Source organism: Siphateles boraxobius, unplaced genomic scaffold (genome assembly GCF_051911475.1).
Source record: "Siphateles boraxobius isolate OS27281-9 unplaced genomic scaffold, OSU_SipBor_1 7, whole genome shotgun sequence".
Classification (NCBI taxonomy): Eukaryota; Metazoa; Chordata; class Actinopteri; order Cypriniformes; family Leuciscidae; genus Siphateles; species Siphateles boraxobius.
In genome coordinates, this window is record NW_027509197.1 from 28826856 (window position 1) to 28846593 (window position 19738).

General features: G+C 41.2%; 1 protein-coding gene across 1 annotated transcript in view; it reads left to right on the forward strand.

The window, feature by feature from the left end:
• lrp1bb (low density lipoprotein receptor-related protein 1Bb) overlaps positions 1-19738 on the forward strand; it is a 393159-nt gene that overhangs the window by 177082 nt on the left and 196339 nt on the right. The window contains exons 4-6 of the mRNA XM_077217131.1: positions 2267-2386; positions 3293-3421; positions 12474-12731. Coding sequence (XP_077073246.1) covers positions 2267-2386; positions 3293-3421; positions 12474-12731 — 507 coding nt within the window. The remainder of the gene's footprint in view (positions 1-2266; positions 2387-3292; positions 3422-12473; positions 12732-19738) is intronic.

Genomic DNA, 19738 nt, shown 5'->3' on the forward strand with positions numbered 1-19738 from the left:
GCTTTTGCTGTTTGCCTTACAAAATGCATTGTGTCTATCAGAGCTCAAATCAGTGGAACTGTACACTGAAAAAAGAAAGTACACTTAAGTGATTTTGTGTCTTTATTTTCATTTCAAAGTATAGAAATCATGTTCTGTGATCTGTTTCCATCCACCTACTTTTATGCCCATTTTGGGATATTGCATTTAAAAACACTGGATATAAACAATATGCGCATAAAAAACGTATGCGCTCAATTGAAGCGGATACATTTTTATCCAATAACAAGAAATGCACATACACTACGATTGGAAACACATTAACTGATTAAATCCCTTGATGCACAACAAAAAAACTCACGTGACTTTGCCTCATGACACGTGATTCGAGTGACTTTGAATGTGATTAGATAATTGGATTAATTGCATAGCATCTCATGTTGGTTTTATCATTCTGAAATCCCTGAGCCAAATCATCAAAATGATTTGGATTAATTCTCTCCCAGAAGCATCTAACATGATTGGAACCAGGCATCCGAACGCAAAATGACAGCGTTTGTACGTGTCGTCTGCGCTCTGAGACGCAAATCATTTATGATGTAGGAAAAAAGGGCCACAGTGGCTTCTCCAACAATTTCCCAGGAAGTGACGATTTTGTTCTCTTAAACATGGGATGGAAAGGCTACTTTGTTCGCAAATGTTTTATGCGATATTCGATTATTATTATTTATTTTTTTGTGCATAAGGCAAAGGCAAATGTGCAACTTTGGATGGAAACATATAGTGACATTTTTTAAACATGACTATACGCTCAGTTGTAGATTTTCTTTACAATTATGTATTTTATTCTTTTATATCTTCTGGAGACAGTACCTTAACTCTCAGAGATGCAATAATTGCAAATATTTAAGGCAATTAAACAATACAAAATTTCTCACTATTTATTGGTTAAATCTTCATATAAAAGTTTTCTTTGGGGGGGGGGGGCTATTTTCACAATTCCCATGTTTTGTGATAAAAATGGCAACATTTAAAAAAAAATAAACTTCACAAACAACGATTTCTAAAGATTGCACACATGTGTGGGACTCATTGGTCAACTAAATTTGCACAATATAGCCCATGCAGTAAATCATATATAAACTACAATACTTCTAATGATTTTTTAAAAAATTGTCTAATGAAACTTTATAGAGTATAAGAGGGGCCATTCTGTTCAGCCTTCAAGCTTACAGGGAAGGCTTTATAAAGTGTGCAAATGCATTGCAGGTCTGTAAATACGCATTTCCAGATACTTCACAGGGGGTCACGGAGGTGTAGGAATATTTAAGGGTCATGCAAGATGAACATATCCAAATCTCATTCTCCTAGCTTCTTGTGAAGGCTTCTGGAGAAGGCATCTATAAAATGTAGTAAGCTTATAAACCTTTTTTATTGCAAAACCTATTAAAATTCATCCTAAAACACAGTATGCAAAAATATCATTATCATTTAAGGATGGCGATAAGTGCTTAGGTCTTTAAGGGTTAGACTGCACTTGTCATTGTTTAGAGAGTGTGCTTTGCATTTGTTTTTGGTACTCATTGCAATTGGACAAAAAAAATGACCATTTGGATTTATTTATTTTCATCCCCAAGAGATGTAGTTTATTAGGACCATGAACTTTTCTGCATGTGATATTATGCAGCCAAAACATTATTCAATTTCTGTGTCTGTTCCTCAATAGTGTTTTGCTAATAGTACCGGCAGATTCCTATTTGATTTTCAATTCAATACAAGAAAAAAGCTCTGGATATCAATCAGAATGTATTTAATGAAGGATGCCAAACAACCACTAGGAGCCACTTACATTTTAAGCATTTTATATTTGTTCAGTGAATGTCCACTGTGTAAACTATTAATGAAAAACCTAATAGCCAGGTTGTGGACAGCCCTTTTGTGACAGGTTGATTGAATTCTGAGGACCGAAGACCATGAAGAATTGCTAAAAGCTTCTGCAGGTCTCCACACAAAACCGTTTTCTTTCCTCATAGAATTTTCAACAGAAAGGTTAGGTATTTCTTCTAATTCCATCTCTTTTTCCCTGTGTGGAGCACCACTCTGATTCCACCCGCACGGAGTGCTATTGATCCCCGCCTCTGGCTCACAACTGTCAGTACGCGCTGGCACATCCTTGTGCTGATGGCAAGGAAGGGCTTTTAGAGGGAGTGAAATCAAAAAGCAATTTACATGTTTTTCCCTCACTCTGAAACTCTTCCACTCTCTCTCTCTCTCTCTCCTCCCACAGAGCTCCTGTCAGCCTGTCACGAGTTGCATTGCCGTTACGGATGCATCATGACCAGAAACGGCACATTCTGCTTCTGTGCGGATGGATTTGAGGTGGGAGAGGATGGGCGTAGCTGCAGAGGTAGGCTCTCTCAGGGTCATGGCAGACATCTCAGACGAATGATCAGCTTTGGGCAATGAGGGGGGAGAGGGGTGGCCGTCCATCCCCAGGGTGTCTGTTCACACCTCCGTCCTGCTTTATTTGACACGTGGCATTGACTCCAGAGAGGTCAAAGTGACTTCTCGGCCTGCTTTGGCCTAAATGAGACCCTCTGAGTATGATATAGAGGCTGGTTGTTGTATACGATGGTGAAATATAGATCAACCATAGCCACTTTATAACTAATCGTCTCAGTAGTAGAAAACAGGCTCAAACAGAAAATTGTTAACAGGGATAGATGTTTTCTTTACAGTGATGAATGTGTTCCATTCCATGAAAACAGTATTATTTCTGGTCGTTTGACTTTTTAAGCATTAAAAGTGCAAAAAAAGCACAAATCCTTAAATTTCTGTTGTCAGAACACTAGATATGTTGGATAAACTATAGATAACATAAAACAGCATCTAACATAAAATTATCCAATCTTGAATATCATGATCTGATAGACTGTTTATCAGCATATCTATCTAAACTTTTATGTTTAATAGAAAATGAAACATTTTCTGAAAGTTAAACTCTGACTTTGACTCACCGTTTGTTGAAGAAAGATTAAAAAAAAACTTTATTTTAACACATTTGAACCCTGTTCGTAAAAGGTTCCTCCGGACGTTCAACCAAGACAAATCAGTTAATCACCGTTGGTACATTACTCTCCACTACAGCTTTAACAGGCAAAGCTATGGAGACTGGTGCAAAGCAGGACTTGCCACGAGATAGTAGGTGGCATAGGGAAAAGCCACCGAGAGGCCACATTAAGTGGATTTTATGTATTTGGGTCATGTTTGAGCACACCTAATTTGTCATAAATGACTCTTCCTCTGTGTACAGATCATGATGAATGTGCCATGTACGGGACATGCAGCCAGACCTGCATGAACACCTATGGGTCATATCGCTGCAGCTGTACAGATGGGTACAGCCTGCAGTCGAACAGACGCTCCTGCATTGCCAAACACGGTAAGAGCATGATGAATTAATGACCAGGGATCTGCATAAGCCGCCTGAAATGTTGTCACGTCCTGATATTGTTCTTTCACAACAGTGCACCGGATTGAAACAAGGTGGATTATTACTCTGTGTGATATGAATGAAATTAACTTACAGCAGCACAGCTCTGCTTCAAGCCATGGTTGGAGCTGGTAATTTTCTGACCTTGGAAAACATGATCTAATGTGTGCTTCAGAAATATACAATGATGATTAGATATTGCATGTCTCCGAAACAACTTAAAGCGGTTCTGCTCAGTGATCACCATGCAAATAGGAGAGTTGTCACACAAGGAAATTGTCACAAGGGCTATTATAAATTATATATATATATATATATATATATATATATATATATATATATATATATATATATATATATATATATATATATATATATATATATATAACCTTTAAGATTTTGAGTCAACAATCAAATTACACAAGCAGGGGTTGTGTATGTTAATTTGAAAACCTGGTTCGAAAACCTTAAACAGTCTGTTTAATGGCATTGTGACAACAGGCCCCTCTACTAATACTTGTTTAAACAGCTTCAAGTCATTAATATGTATTTATAAAAAAAAAAAAAAAAAAAAAAAAATATATATATATATATATATATATATATATATATATATATATATATATATATAATTTTTATTTCAGTACAGAAATTCTCAGTCCTCACCAAGCCATTTATTTCATGACAGGTTTGCCTTTTCCGAGTAAGATTATTTATATATATATTTATATATATATATATATATATATATATATATATATATATATATATATATATATATATCAATAAAAGCTTTCAAGAATCACGCATGAATCCAGACTAAACCATACAGTTCAGCCTCTCATTCCCATAAGAACCTGAAAATTGAGGCAGTTTGCTTTGGACATTCCGCTACAGTCCTTATATCAGTGTTGCTGTGCCAAGGGACAGAAATAATGGAGCTATTGGTGGAAGATAAGCCAGGCTTTGAGGAGTAAGTGGAGGCTGAGTTTTATGAAGAGCAGGGCCTGAAGGACAGCTATTCTCTGTCTTTATCAGGCCATGCCGATGATTACTTGCCTAATGGCACCTGCCTGTTGAGCGTCTCGATACCAGACACAAATCCAATCAAGTTTATCATTAAATCGGCTGCTTTTGTAATAAGGTTTTTTTTGTTTTTTTTTAGGGAAAACACTCACTACAATTCTAAATGGATTCTAATCCCTTTTATAGATTGATAATTTGTTTGGGCTCAGGTAATTGTAGTCGTTTTAATAAAAAGTGTGATTCGACCCCAAATGTTCAATAGCTAGTTTTTTTTTCTACAGCTCTGAGAATTATCATAAAATAATTAGAAAATGTGCTGCATATGTTTGAATCTCACCGACTTAAAAGTGTTAGTAATAGGAATCTATTTAGATTACAGTGGACACATATAAGAGTGGATCGAGAGTGAATTATCAATAAGGCATCACTTTAATTTCTCTCCACCTGTGAACACTTTTTTTCAGGTTTGCTGTCATTGGATTGGCTGCTGTACTGTGTTTGTTAATGGCAGACATTAACAAAACATCTACAATTTCTTATAGTGCATTTAAGCGTCATATTTGTGTTCAAACTTCTGATTCATATTTTTAAAAAGTTGATTTACATGCATTTCAAATAATAAAGATTGTGAAAATATCAGCTGAATGTTGTTATAACTAACTGAGACTATCTTGGAATAAAGTGCGTTACAGCATGTGCTAGGTGTGAGGGCCTCCAGGGATGCCTTTTTGTGACTTAAAAAGATGATGCGTCCTTGTATTGGTGCAGTGCACTACGACCGGTTTGCACATGTGTTTAAAATTAAATGGAGATTACGCCCAGCGTACAGTGGGAAATAGCTAGCAGGCAGCTGCGCACCTTGCTGCTTGATGCAGAATCTGTCCCACGTTTAATCAATGTGACTGCTTTCCTATGAGGAATAAACTGAATATCATTACCCATAAACTTAACTGAACTTACTGCTCACCCACATTAATATTAATTTAGCAGAAAGAGGTTGTTGCACTGGGATAACTATGAGGTTTCCATTAGATGAGAGTAAAAGCTCATGCATATATATTTCAATGCATTTACTTTACCCGGCTGTCTGACAGGTGCCAACGGAGGATGACTTAGACATTAGAAAGGTGAATGTTTAATAAGACTCTTAAAAAATTAATACACTGCAAAATAATATATTGATTGATTGGTGATGAACTGATGCAGGGTAAAAACTCACTGCGTGATTTAGCCTTTAGAATGTAGATATACTGCCCCTAAAGTTCAAGATATCAGGACAAAAATGCCCTTGTATGAGTTTTTGTCTCATATTTATATCATATGATTATAGTTAAACAATATTACACAAGTGCTATTTTGAGCTAATCAATCGGGTGAACCAATGATTCAATGGTCCATTCATACAGAGAGCCATTAGGCCTGTTCGACTTGAACCGGCGCTGCACAGGCCGATCGGTTTATGACATCAAAGTACCGCAAGAGCGATTCAAAAGCATACGAGCCCCTCTGCTCTCTAATTGCTCTCGCGGTACTTTGATGTCATTCACCAATCAGTCTGTGCAGAGCCGGTTCAAGTCGAACAAGCCTATTTACTTCATTCCTGAATGAATCAGCATTTTGAACAAATCAATCAGGTGAACCAACGATTTAATGGCCAAATCATAAAGAGAGCCATTTACTTCATTCCTGTTGATTCAGCCATTTAAAGGGTTAGTTCACCCAAAAATGAAAATTCTCTCAGTATTTACGCTCATGTTGTTCCAACCCCGTAAGACCTTCGTTCATCTTCGGAACATTAAATTAAGATATTTTTGATGAAATCTGAGAGCTGGATCACTCCTCCATAGGCTTCTTGAGGGATTGAACTTGCAGGCCCCGAAATGTTATTACAGACATCATTAAAATAGTCCAAGTGGCTACAGTGGCTCAATCTTAAGTTTATCAAACGACGAGAATACTTTTTGTGCGCAAAAACACAAAAATAATGACTTTATTTCAACTATTCATGTCCTTCTCTGTGGGCCTCGAGTCAGTTCACTAGTGTAAAAGCGTAGAGCTTCTGTTGTTGTACGTCACACGCATCACCCACATGACCAGCGTCGGCCAATAGTGAGCCTACGTGTGACGTAGCTCTACGGTATCACACTAAGTTAACTGACTAGAGGCCAACAGAGAAGGAAATGTATAATTGAAATAAAGTCGTTATTTTTGTTTGTTTTTGTGCACAAATAGTATTCTCGTCACTTCATAAACTTAAGATTGAGCCACTGTAGTCACTTGGACTATTTTAACGATGTCTTTAATAACTTTTCGAGGCCGGCAAGTTTCAATCCTTTTGAAGCCTATGGAGGAGTATGGAGGAGTGATCCAGCTCTCAGATTTCATCTAAAATATCTTAATTTGTGTTCCGAAGATGAACGAAGGTCTTACGGGGTTGGAACAACATGAGGGTGAGTAAATACTGACAGAATTTTCTTTTTTGGGTGAACTATCCCTTTAAAGGATCGGTTGATTATGATTTCACTTTTCTAACTTTAGTTAGTGTGTAATGTTGCTGTTTGAGCATAAACAACATCTGCAAAGTTACAGCGCTAAAAGTTCAAAGCAAAGGAAGATATTTGCTTTTAAAGAAATCAGTTATAAGGACTACAACAAACGGCTGGTAGGGACTACACAACATTCCTCCCGGGTCAGTGACATCATGAACCCTAACATTTACATAAACCCCGCCCTCAGGAACATGTTGTCCATGTTCACAACATGGACAACACCCCGTCCATGTTGAGAAGAGGAAGAGTTGTTGTAGTAAAGCACAATTTGTGAGTCTGCTCAAGCTGTCACATCTTTTACATGCAATACAGTACGTAACAAAAATGCAATAGCATGTCACTCTGTATGCATCTTACAACAGTTCCCAGAAAAGCGATTTTATATAGATTATCATGACAGTATATGCTAATAGTTAACTCCACATCAGCAACATAAATTCATCAACTAACCATACAGAAACGTCCTGTTGCATTCTACATGTTGGCACTTCTTCTTGAGTCTCTCCATCATTGTCCGACTCCAGTTTAAACATAAAAGGCAGAACAGTTTCTGACATTTTTGTGCGTGTCTGCGTGAGGTAATCGGAGCTGCTAACACACGAGCTCTTGAGCTCAGGCCTCTGTGCCGGGAGCAGCAGCTCATTTGTATTTAAATGGACACACACAAAACAACAAGTTTTAACTTACACTCCAAAAGGGGCAATTTTAACATGCTGTAAAACATTATCGGTGGGGTATTTTGAGCTAAAACTTCACATACACACTCTGGGGACAACAGAGACTTATTTTACATATTGTAAAAAGGGGCATTATACCAACCCTTTAAACAAATTGAATGAATGAAGGACTCAATAAATTGCTTGCCACCGACTGGCAGTTTTAGCTTCTTATTTAGAGTATCATTTATTTTTTTAAAAATCATAGTAATCACAATCATATAGGATAATTTGCCCAAAATCGAAAATGTACTCACCCTCATGTCGTTTTGAACGTGCAGACTTTCCTTTGTGGAACATAAAAGAAGATATTTTAAAGAATGTTATTAACCAAACTGTTTTAGTCTGTAAATATATCTAAATACCAATTCAGATGCTTCTGAAAAAAAAAAAATATTGTCGTTGTAGACAAAACGTTTTTGCATAATAAATTCTATATGGAATCAAATACATTTTTCTCTCTATAGTTACTTTTTGTAATGTCTATTTGATGTTTTTTTTTCATTCATTCATGACTAAGTTATTTGTAGGGGGAATTTCTCCGGCGAATTTGATGTGTGATTAAATTGCGATTCATTCGATTAAAAAATTTAACCGCACACATATATCTTATCTGGCGATAAAAAAAATATCGCCGTTAATCTATTCACAAAGTTGGGTTGGGAATGGATCATGAAATAGCTTTTTCGAATATCGTTATATTTTCGCGCAAATCGCGCAGCAGGGTATTTTCCTGTCAGGGACACAAGGTGTGTATACTTTTACATGTTATGTTGATCGTTCCTCTCGTTACTTTACATGTTGTTAAATGAGTTTATTCCAAGCGCGCTGTATCTTTTTTTTGGGCATGAGCGATGCTCAATTTACAAATGAATCACTCTTTTGGGTCGATTCTGTTCAAAGACTTCATCAAACAAGTTGGCAGATCTGTCTAAATCGGTTCGCGAATCAGTTCTGTTCAGTTCCTCACGCACTGAATCGTCTGAACTCTGAAGCGCGTTCAATCACACTCGACACGGAGTCGTAACAGGAAGATTTAAGAACATCAAGAGCTACAGTTTAGTCTAGTGAAAGCAAATCTGCAAATGCATCATATTTTTGCCAGCGATGAAGATCTTTATTAGTTTAACATCTTCGTAAGTTGTCTGTGAATGAATGATTCCACAGGACGATACATTCGATTTCATTTCATTCAGGTAATACATTTTACAACCAAACAGATTATTACGCCACGATAGCACTACTAAAAAGTATGACATTATCCGTTGGACATATACATTAATTTATAGGCTACAAAATAAATAAGCTACCATTGTGTACAGTTTATGAAATGAACACCCGCCATCCCGCGGTAATGTGTATTGCGCAGGGGCATAGTCACACGAATAGTTTACATTGATTGAAACTAATTTGTTTAAAAAGGATGAGGCTATTGCCGGTAAGGCAGGTTCACATAAAATCATTATGAGATATGACATTATTTTTTGATCTAACGAGCATCTGGTTTGGCGATGCAAAAACGGACTGTATAAGCTACGTCAAGTCAAGTCACCTTTATTTATATAGCGCTTTTTACAATACAGATTGTATCAAAGCAGCTTCACAGTGATAACATGAAAATAATATAACAGAGTTTGTTTCTAAAAGAAAATTGAGTCAACGACCACCTTAAGCAAGGCAGATCAATAATATTATTGAATATTAAATGTCCCCAACTAAGCAAGCCAAAAGCCAAGGCAACAGTGGCAAGGAACCAAAACTCCATCAGGTGACAGAATGGAGAAAAAAACCTTGGGAGAAACCAGACTCAGTCGGAGGGCCAGTTCTCCTCTGGCCAACGAAGGAACAGTGCATGATTTATGATTCAGGCAGCATTACAAGGCAGATTGGATCGGAACATTTAGAATATTTATCCATTTCCATCTTTTGGAAGTCCAAGTAATCACGCCGGTGTTGAGATGAGTTGTTGAGGATCAGTGCCGTCCACCATAGAGGGTCCATATCGCCGGTGTTGAGTTGTCTCTTCACAGGCTTTGTGATTGGGGTATCTGAAGTCTCCGTGAAAGGCTGGATACAAACTGGAGCTGACGAACGCCGTTTTTCTCGGGACTCGCGTCCCGAGATAACAGCAGAAAAGCAAAAAGGGAAAATAATTAGCGTAATTATGCTGTTCATAATGATTTCCATAACACGGGCGTAAATGATAAAAAACATGAAGACAGTGATTCTTGCGTCCCACAGTCACCCCCCTCCGTCCCCCACTCAACTCAGCCCTGCTTACTGACCTCTACATCCCTCCTGCTGCTGAGACCCAACCATAATCTCACAATCTCTCCGCAGCCCAACCATACGCGCCGACCCGTTAGACTAAGGCTGTCGAGGCCCACTGTCGTCGTTAAAGCAGGTTCAGTGGCAACGGTTCCGTATGGCATACCACCTACCGCAAAACACAATACCTACCCAACCAGCCGTCATTCACGCAATATACACAGGAACGTGTATATTGATCGTTGATCTGATTCAGCAGTGGTATAAAAGGTAAGCATTATGTAAATGCTTGGCTAAAGAGATGCGTCTTTAATCTAATTTTAAACTGGGACAGCGAGTCAGAGGCTCAAACAATATCAGGAAGGCTATTCCAGAGTTTTGGAGCTAAATGTGAGAACGCCCTCCCTCCTTTAGTGGACTTAGATATCCTAGGAATGACCAGAAGCCTCGAATTTAGTGATCTTAAAGAACGCGATGGATTGTAGGGCGATAGAAGGTCCATTAAATACACAGGAGCTAAACCATTTAGGGCTTTATAGGTCAGTAATAGTACTTTGTAATTGATACGGAATTTGATAGGTAACCAGTGTAGAGATGATAAAATAGGTGTTATATGATCATATTTTCTTGATCTAGTAAGAACTCTAGCAGCTGCATTTTGCACTAACTCTAGCTTGTTTATTGAGGATGCAGGACAGCCAGCTAATATAGCATTACAATAATCTAGTCTCGAGGTCATGAATGCATGAACTAACTTTTCTTCATCAGAAACAGATACGATGTTACGTAGCTTTGTAATGTTTCTAAGGTGGAAAAAGGCTGTTCTTGTAACATATGAAATATGATTTTCGAAAGACAAGTTGCGGTCTAGTATAACACCCAGGACTTTTACTGTAGTGGATAAAGTAACATGACATCCTTCTATATTAAAGTCGTATTGTAAGTGAGTTTGTGGGTAGTTTTTTGGACCAATAAGTAATACCTCCGTTTTATCTGAATTTAGTAGCAGGAAATTACGCGTCATCCAGCATTTTATATCTTTGAGACACTCTGTCAAATTCGATAAGTTAGTGTTTGTATCTGACCGTGATGAAATATATAATTGAGTGTCATCAGCATAACAGTGGAAATTAATTCCATGTTTTCTTATAATATTACCAAGTGGGAGCATATATATTGAGAATAGCAGAGGGCCTAACACCGATCCTTGCGGCACTCCATAGTCTACTGACGTTATCTTTGATTTTTCCCCATTTAAACAGACAAAATTATAACGGTCTGATAAGTACGATCTAAACCAGCTTAATGCCTGTCCCTGAACACCAGTGTAGTTTTGTAGTCGATCCAGGAGTATTTTATGATCGATAGTGTCGAACGCAGCGCTAAGATCGAGTAGAACTAGTATTGAGATACAGCCTTGGTCAGAAGCTAAAAGTAAATCATTTGTAATTTTAACTAGCGCAGTTTCTGTGCTATGATGCGGTCTGAATCCTGACTGGAATTTTTCATATATCTCATTTTCTTGCAAGAAAGAGCGGACTCACAATTGAGCGGACACAATTTTTTCTAGTATTTTAGACATAAATGGAAGATTTGAAATGGGTCTGTAATTTGCTAAGTTATTTGGGTTCAATTGCGGTTTCTTAATGAGAGGTTGTATTACTGCACTACGTCGTGCTTATTGTTTTTTTCTTCTTCCAATTAGGCTACTATGTAAAAAAAAACCAGACGAAAACATGTTACTTGTTCAATTAATAAACAGTTTGTTTGATGACAAATCGCTAAAGATGAAATTGGCCTCCCTTTCTGTCATTGTAATTGTGCGTTTTATTTATTTATTTATTTTATTTTATAATTTTTTTTGACCGATATTCGACTTTTGCTCCTCTATTGTCGAATGGCATTTTTGCCAGAAATTCACATCCCTACGCGAGGCGAACTTTTCTCAAAGACTTACTTTCAGTCATTATTCGGGTAGCACACATATTCTGAATGCCTTCGGCAGAATTCAAATGAGCCATTTTAATCTAGGTAAATCTAGATTAATTCCAAGATTCCAGTGAGATTAATCTAGATAAAAAAAAAAAATCTATGCCCACCTCTAATATATATATATATATATATATATATATATATATATATATATATATGTGTGTGTGTGTGTGTGTGTACACATATACACTCACAGACACACATACAGTGTGAATATAATACCCACTTTCACTTTTCGAAATACTACATTGCAAAACGGAATAAGAACAGAAATGTCCAATTGACTCCTGCGTTTTAAAAATGGGTTTCTTTCCCAAGAGACATGCTTCTCTATTACCTGTGCCCTTCGCAGAAGCCTTTATTATCCTATCCCATTGAAAGCATGGAATGCCCAGGAAATGCCTTGGCCTCAAGCTGTCTTGTCACTATCTTTCTATCCATCTATTCCAGAGCCCGGCGAAAACCCTGCAGCGCTGCTGATTGGAGGCTCGGATAATATTATAATCACAGCCCTAAATGGGTCTCGTCTGCAAACCCTCAAACAACTGGACTCAAATGGGACTCATGGCTTGGATTTCAACCACAAAGAGGAATCAGTATGCTGGGTCACATCTTCAGAGTCCTCCGGACAACTTCGGTGTGCCAGGATGAGGAAAGCAAGTGGCTTCACTAAAGAACTGGAAGTAAAGACGATTCAGAATCTCCACGGTATGGTTCAAAATCTTACGGTATGATTGTATGTTATACAATCCGGCTACATTGAGGTTATGGTGCAACAAAACTGATGCATTCATTTTGATGGGTGATAAGACCAAGAGATATGACAAAATTTATGGCTGGGCGCAATTCAAAATTTATTTTGCCTTTTAAATTCCAGTTCAATACTGACATTTCCAATTTATTGACAGAGAATTAAAGTGTAATGAAATTCAAAGAAATGTAGATTAGGATAAGGCATTTAATTTTTTTAAGTAATTACTCATAAATATGTTAACAGACACAACATATTGTCACGGGTGAGGTGGTTGAGATAAAGCGTATGACGAAGGAGATTCGATAGAAGACTTTAATTCAAAAATTCAACCAGGAAACATCACCACACATCAACTTAAAGTAAAAGATACAAGACCAGGAGCAGGGAGAAACAGAGGGCTTAAATACACAGAGAACAGATCAGGGAAACAAGACACAGCTGGGGCAAATTAACTCAATAACAGTAACCATAGAAACCAACAAGATACAGCTGAACCAAATTAACTAATGAAGGAGTGGCAAGAAACTGAACAATGAACAGAGGAAGAGCATGCAGGTGAGTGCCAGGGAGGATGATGGGAAATGTAGTGACCGTGACACATATGGGGTGTTTCCAGAAAATATAAACCATATTAATAACCATTATTTAAAAATGCTACCTATATGTAAGGGGGGATTTCCTGCAGGGGTTCAGACTGCAAGACTGCCGAATTACTAAAGAAACGTTGTCAGCAAGATGGAAGAAAACTGTACATTTCTTGTCTATTACCACCCACTGGCACTTATACCAACGACGGAAATAAGCACAGTTACAATAGCTTAATATGTGGGAGAGCATTGCTATATAGAGTGACAATATTGTACCGCAATAGGTAACACTTCAAAGTTAATACCAAATCAAAACTAGTTAGCACATTATTTGTAATTGAAGAGGTTTAATTACAAAATATGGCTATGGTACACTTAAAATAGTTACAAAATAGATGTGTAGTCAATCTTAGTGTGTGTGGGTGAAGGAAGAAGAAGACAGGGTCGGCGAATTTGGGACTCGCACTTTATTCAAGAAAATAAAAGAACAAAAGAAAGGTGCGCTCATGCGCCTTCACCGTAGTAAACCACTACAGCACATGTATAACAAATACTCTGCCCGCTGTACCAACTCTCGCTGTATGTCTCCAGCTCTCAAGGTTCAGTCAAACGACCACTCTTCCCGTTTCATAAATAACTCAGTCCATTCAGTCCAAAACTCTTTCCACTCCTGCTGGTATCTGCTGCGGGTCGCGTGCGAGTCCCAAGCCACTCTCTCCCCGCTCACTCATTCCTGGCAGCTTATATGCGGTCTCCACACCAATCACTGCAATCAGACACAGGTGTTCATCATCTGCACTTGACCTACTTACCGAACAGCTCGCTGACTCGTCTCTCGCTAAAGACTTCGCGAGACCACGCCCCCCTCGCCACATACCCCCACCGCCCGACTCAGGCCGGGGAGCCGTCCAGCCTGCAGCCAACCCCCTGTCCAATGCGTCCGTCTGTAGGAGGAAAGGGAGAGAAAAGTCAGGAGCATGTAAAAGCGGCCCGCCACACAGAGCAGCCTTTATCTGGGTGAAAGCCTGCTGACACTGCTCCGTCCACTGGACCGTATCTGGTGCCTCCTTTTTAGTTAGATCAGTCAGCGGGCTAGCGAGGTCCGAATAATTAGGCACAAACCTTCTGTAATAACCCGCTAGCCCCAGGAACTGTCTAACCTCCTTTTTGGTCTTAGGCCTCGGACAGGTCGCAACCGCTGCCGTCTTATCAATTTGGGGACGCACCTGTCCGTGGCCCAAGTGGAAGCCCAGATACCTTACTTCCACATGCCCAATCGCACACTTCTTCGGGTTGGCCGTGAGCCCAGCCCTTCTCAGCGTCTTCAGGACAGCACGCAAATGCTGCATATGACGCTGCCAATCGTTACTATAGATGATAATATCATCCAAGTAGGCAGCGACATATGCAGCATGCGGCCGGAGAATTTTGTCCATCAGACGCTGAAAAGTCGCAGGCCCCAAACAAGCCTAAAGGAAGGGTGACAAATTGGTGTAATCCAAACGGCGTTGTGAAAGCTGACTTTTCTTTGGACATGGTAGACAAGGGGATCTGCCAATAACCCTTTGATAAGTCCAGTGTCGAATAAAAACGAGCAGTACCCAGCCGATCAAGCAATTCGTCAACCCTCGGGATTGGATAAGCATCAAACTTAGACAACGCGTTCACCTTTCTATAGTCCACACAGAAACGGACCGAGCCATCGGTCTTAGGAACTAAAACTATCGGGGTCGCCCAGTCACTGCTGGACTCTTCTATTACCCCCATATCCAGCATAGCCTCTAATTCGTCCTGAACTACCTTTTTTGTGTTCAGGTAAACGATACGGGCAGCAGCGCACCATCACACCCGGTTCCGTCTCAATGGGGTGCTGAATGAGGTCCGTTCGACCAGGTAGGGGAGAGAACACATCAGCAAACTCAGCTTGTAAATTTTTAATGTCAGTGAGCTGGGAGGGTGAGAGGTGATCTCCACCAAGAGCCAGTGCGAAAGATTGAGGTTTTGTGTTCGCTTCTGGCCCGAGATCCTCCTCTCCGCTCATCACCGTCGCCAGCATCACTGACTCTGCCTCAACCAACTTTTTGAGGAGGTTGAGGGGATAAATTTGATGTGCTCCGCCCCTATCTGTTCGAACTACTTCATAATTGAGATTGTTGACCCGCCGTGTGACCTCAAAAGGTCCTTGCCACTTTGCGAGTAATTTAGAGCTGGAAGTAGGGAGTAATACAAGCAATTTATCTCCCGGTGTAAATTCACGAAGTCTAGCCCCCCTGTTGTACAGCTGACTCTGTCTGTCTTGGGGCTGTAACAAATTCTCCATTGATAGCCGCCCCAATATGTGGAGTTTTCTTCTCAGGTCCAAGACATACTGAATTTCGTTTTTACTAGCGGTCGGTCCGTCCTCCCAAGTTTCTCTAAGAACGTCTAACACCCCGCGGGGCTGACGCCCATAGAGAAGCTCGAAGGGGGAAAACCCTGTGGAGGCTTGGGGGACCTCGCGTACAGCGAACAAGAAGGGGTTCTAGCCACTTATCCCAATTTTTGGTGTCTTCGTGAACGAACTTCCGAATCATGGACTTCAAAGTGCGATTAAACCGTTCCACTAAGCCGTCTGTCTGTGGGTGGTAGACGCTAGTGCGAATCGATTTAATGCCCAATAATTCATAAAGTTCGCAAACAGTTCGTGACATAAACGCCGTGCCCTGATCGATGAGAATCTCTTTAGGGATTCCCACCCGGGAGATTAACGAGAAGAGCGCGCTCGCAACACTTTTGGCAGAAATGTTACGAAGCGGGACTGCTTCAGGGTACCGCGTTGCGTAATCCACCAGGACTAGCGCAAAGCGGTGCCCACGTGCTGACCGTTCTAATGGCCCGATGAGTTCCATACCAATTCGTTCGAAGGGGACCTGCATTAATGGAAGGGGGCACAATGGTGCTTTTGGATTGGCCGGTGGATTCACCAACTGACATTCACGACAAGACGCGCACCACCTGCGCACGTTCTCGTGAATGCCCGGCCAAAAGAATCGGGCCATGAGACGGTTTAGTGTCGCCATTTGACCTAAATGCCCGGCCATTGGATTACTTTTAGGAACTAATAACTGTGTTGTATCTTCTTTTGTCTGGGTGTCTTGGGTCACCTGATACAACTTATCTTTCAAAATAGCAAAGTAGGGATAAGAGAGCGGTTGGTCTGGGTGGAGTATCTGACCGTCGATAGAACGGACCTGATTAAATGCACGTTTTAACATCTCGTCCTGGGACTGCTCCAGGGGAAAATCATCACACTCTGTGAGGATAGTTCTCTCCAGAGTACTCCGTTCCCCAGCAGCAGAGGCCAGAGGTCCCGGCTCAGTATCTCCCACCTGAAAAACCGCTGTCTTTCCCTTGTTTTTCTTTTTCCAAGAGGCATCCGCACACAAAGACCCCAATAATTCACTAAAAGCAGGTCAATTCGTCCCCAAATTTGTCACTGGTATCAATTCGTCACTGGTATCTGGTACAGGTCAGCTTGATCGGGGGCAGCCCGTGGCGGGTCGGGGACCCGGATCAGTGTCCCCACCTCCATCACCGGACACCGGTCTACAAAGTGACCCGGGTCCCCGCAGCGCCAACAGGCCGGCCCAGGCCTCCCCGCCGCCCCAGTGGCGGGAAGCGGGTCAAGGGATTGGTGAGGAGAGCGCAAGGCTGCAGGAACCGGGGCGAAGTGGTCGACCGGCGCTGTCCCCCTGGGTGGGGCCCTGGATGCCGGGACAGGTTCCGCCAGAGCCCCCGTTCTCCACCTCGGCGCCGGCCGGGGCATCAGCCCCCCACGAGACCTGGGAAGGGGAACAGGTTTGGGGAGAGAAGGGGACGAGAGAGAGAGAGAGGGAGAGAGAGAGACAGATGGGAGGGGCTCGCCGACCCCTGGGCACGCCACCATGTGATCCTCCGCCAGGTGGATGGCCTGGTCCAGCGACGTCTGGCGGTGGCACTGGACCCACTGCGTGGTCTTCTTGGGCAGTTTAGCGATGAACTGTTCCAGTACCACCTTGCTGATAACATCCTTGAAGTCGCCTCCGTCGGCCATCAGCCATCTGCGGCAGGAGTCCCGGAGCTGCTGCGCCATGACGATGGGCCGGCCTGACTCGTCCAGGCTCAGGGACCTGAACCGCTGGCGATGCTGTTCCGGGGTCCGGCCGACCCGCTGCAGAAAGGCGCGCCTCAGATCTTCATAGACCAGGAGATTCTGGACTGGCAGTTGGTGGGCGGCTATCTGCGACTCTCCTGATAGTAACGGAATGAGCCGCATGGGTCAGTCCGCTCGGGGCCATCCCCGGGCCTCGGCCGACCTCTCAAAAAGGTCCAGGAATGCCTCCGGATCATCCTGGGGCCCCATTTTATTGAGAGGCAGGGGCGGGGCCAAGGCAGTAGCTGGATCGGGGACGGACCGAATCTCCCGGTCGAGCCAGCTCCGGAACAGCTCGCGGTCTTCCTGCTGGCCTTGGAGAAGCAGCTGGAACCGCTGATCTTGCTCCTCCTTTACGGCCAGCAGGGCGTGGTGTTGTTCCCTGTGAAGACCCGCGAGCATTTGGATGAGATCCGCAAATGGCGTTCCTGGCAGGTTCTGCATGGCGGCGGCAGTCTTCTCCTTCCCGGGTTTCGGCACCAATGTAGTCAATCTTAGTGTGTGTGGGTGAAGGAAGAAGAAGACAGGGTCAGCGAATTTGGGACTCGCACTTTATTCAAGAAAATAAGGCTTGTGCGCCTTCACCGTAGTAAAACACTACAGCACATGTATAACAAATACTCTGCCCGCTGTACCAGCTCTCGCTGTATGTCTCCAGCTCTCAAGGTTCAGTCAAATGACCACTCTTCCCGTTTCATAAATAACTCAGTCCATTCAGTCCAAAACTCTTTCAACTCCTGCTGGTATCTGCTGCGGGTCGCGTGCGAGTCCCGAGCCACTCTCTCCCCGCTCACTCATTCCTGGCAGCTTATATGCGGTCTCCACGCCAATCACTGCAATCAGACACAGGTGTTCATCATCTGCACTTGACCTACTTACTCACCGCACAGCTCGCTGACTCGTCTCTCGCTACAGACTTCGCGAGACCACGCCTCCCTCGCCACAAGATGTATGAGATGATAATACTTATATCAATAATTGTACCCAGCATATATGTAAAATGTAACCAGAGAGAGAGAGAGAGAGAGGGAGAGAGAGAGGGGGGGAAAGAGAGAAAGGAAGAGAGCCAGAAAATGTTACCTGAGAGACAGATAAAGAGAGAGAGAGAGAGAGAGAGAGAGAGAGAGAGAGAGAGAGAGAGAGAGAGAGAGAGAGAGAGAGAGAGAGCCAGAGCATAAACGAGCAGAGCATAAAAAGAGACACAGCAACAGTTACAATCTTCTTTTATCCTTTTCCTGACCATGTGACTAAAACCCAAATGTGAGACATTCAAACTGAACAATCAGATAATTCCAACTTCCCCCATTGTAATAAAGGTGTGAAAATTCATAGACCCCCAAAGTGCACACATCTTGGCAGGCCTTGATCACTATCAGCCCCTCGACTCCAAATGGTCATTGGGGAAAGAGGGGGTGGAAAACAGTAAAGCAATGTCTTTGTTCATTTCAATTTTCTTGGATTATTTTCAATGCTACATATATAAATATAGATTTAATTTGCAAGCTATGCATTTCATTACATTTAATACATTCACTTCAATTATTTGAACCATGGAAGAACAACATTTTCTAGAATGCTCTAATTTATCCCAAGATTAAGACATTTTTTGACTGTATTGAACTTATTTTGGATAAATATGTCAATGACGTCAAAATGTATATATTAATTAAATATATTTGTCGATTTAATTTAGCGAATGTCTAATTTCAATTCAGTTAAAATTCATGACTTGCAAGGGAGCTAATTCTGAATTTTACTCAATCCTGGTACAGTGAGTTTTATGTCAAGTATTAATGTGAAGTAAGAAATATATAAGTTGTAAAAAAATTGTCCTTTTCTCATGAGACCTAATTTTCTCATTCTGAACAAAACTTTTAGTGTAAAACTGAGTTCTGCTTGACTGCATAGTGCTTATCTATGCAAGATGTATGGATGCTAACAGAGCTTATCATTTATTTAACGCTACATAAAGTGCTTTATGCACATTTGGATTGTACATTCTACACAATGTATCCATTACGATTCAAATGGAAAATTATTTATTACTCATTTAATAATTAGTCTGTTAGTTTTTGGTCTTGAATCAGAGAATGTTCTCATTTCGGGATATTGATCCAAATAATAGCCTCTGTCTAAACTAAGACTTCATTTCTTCATGAACAAAGCATTTCAGTTATAGCAAATTTCAAGTCTATTGCAGTGC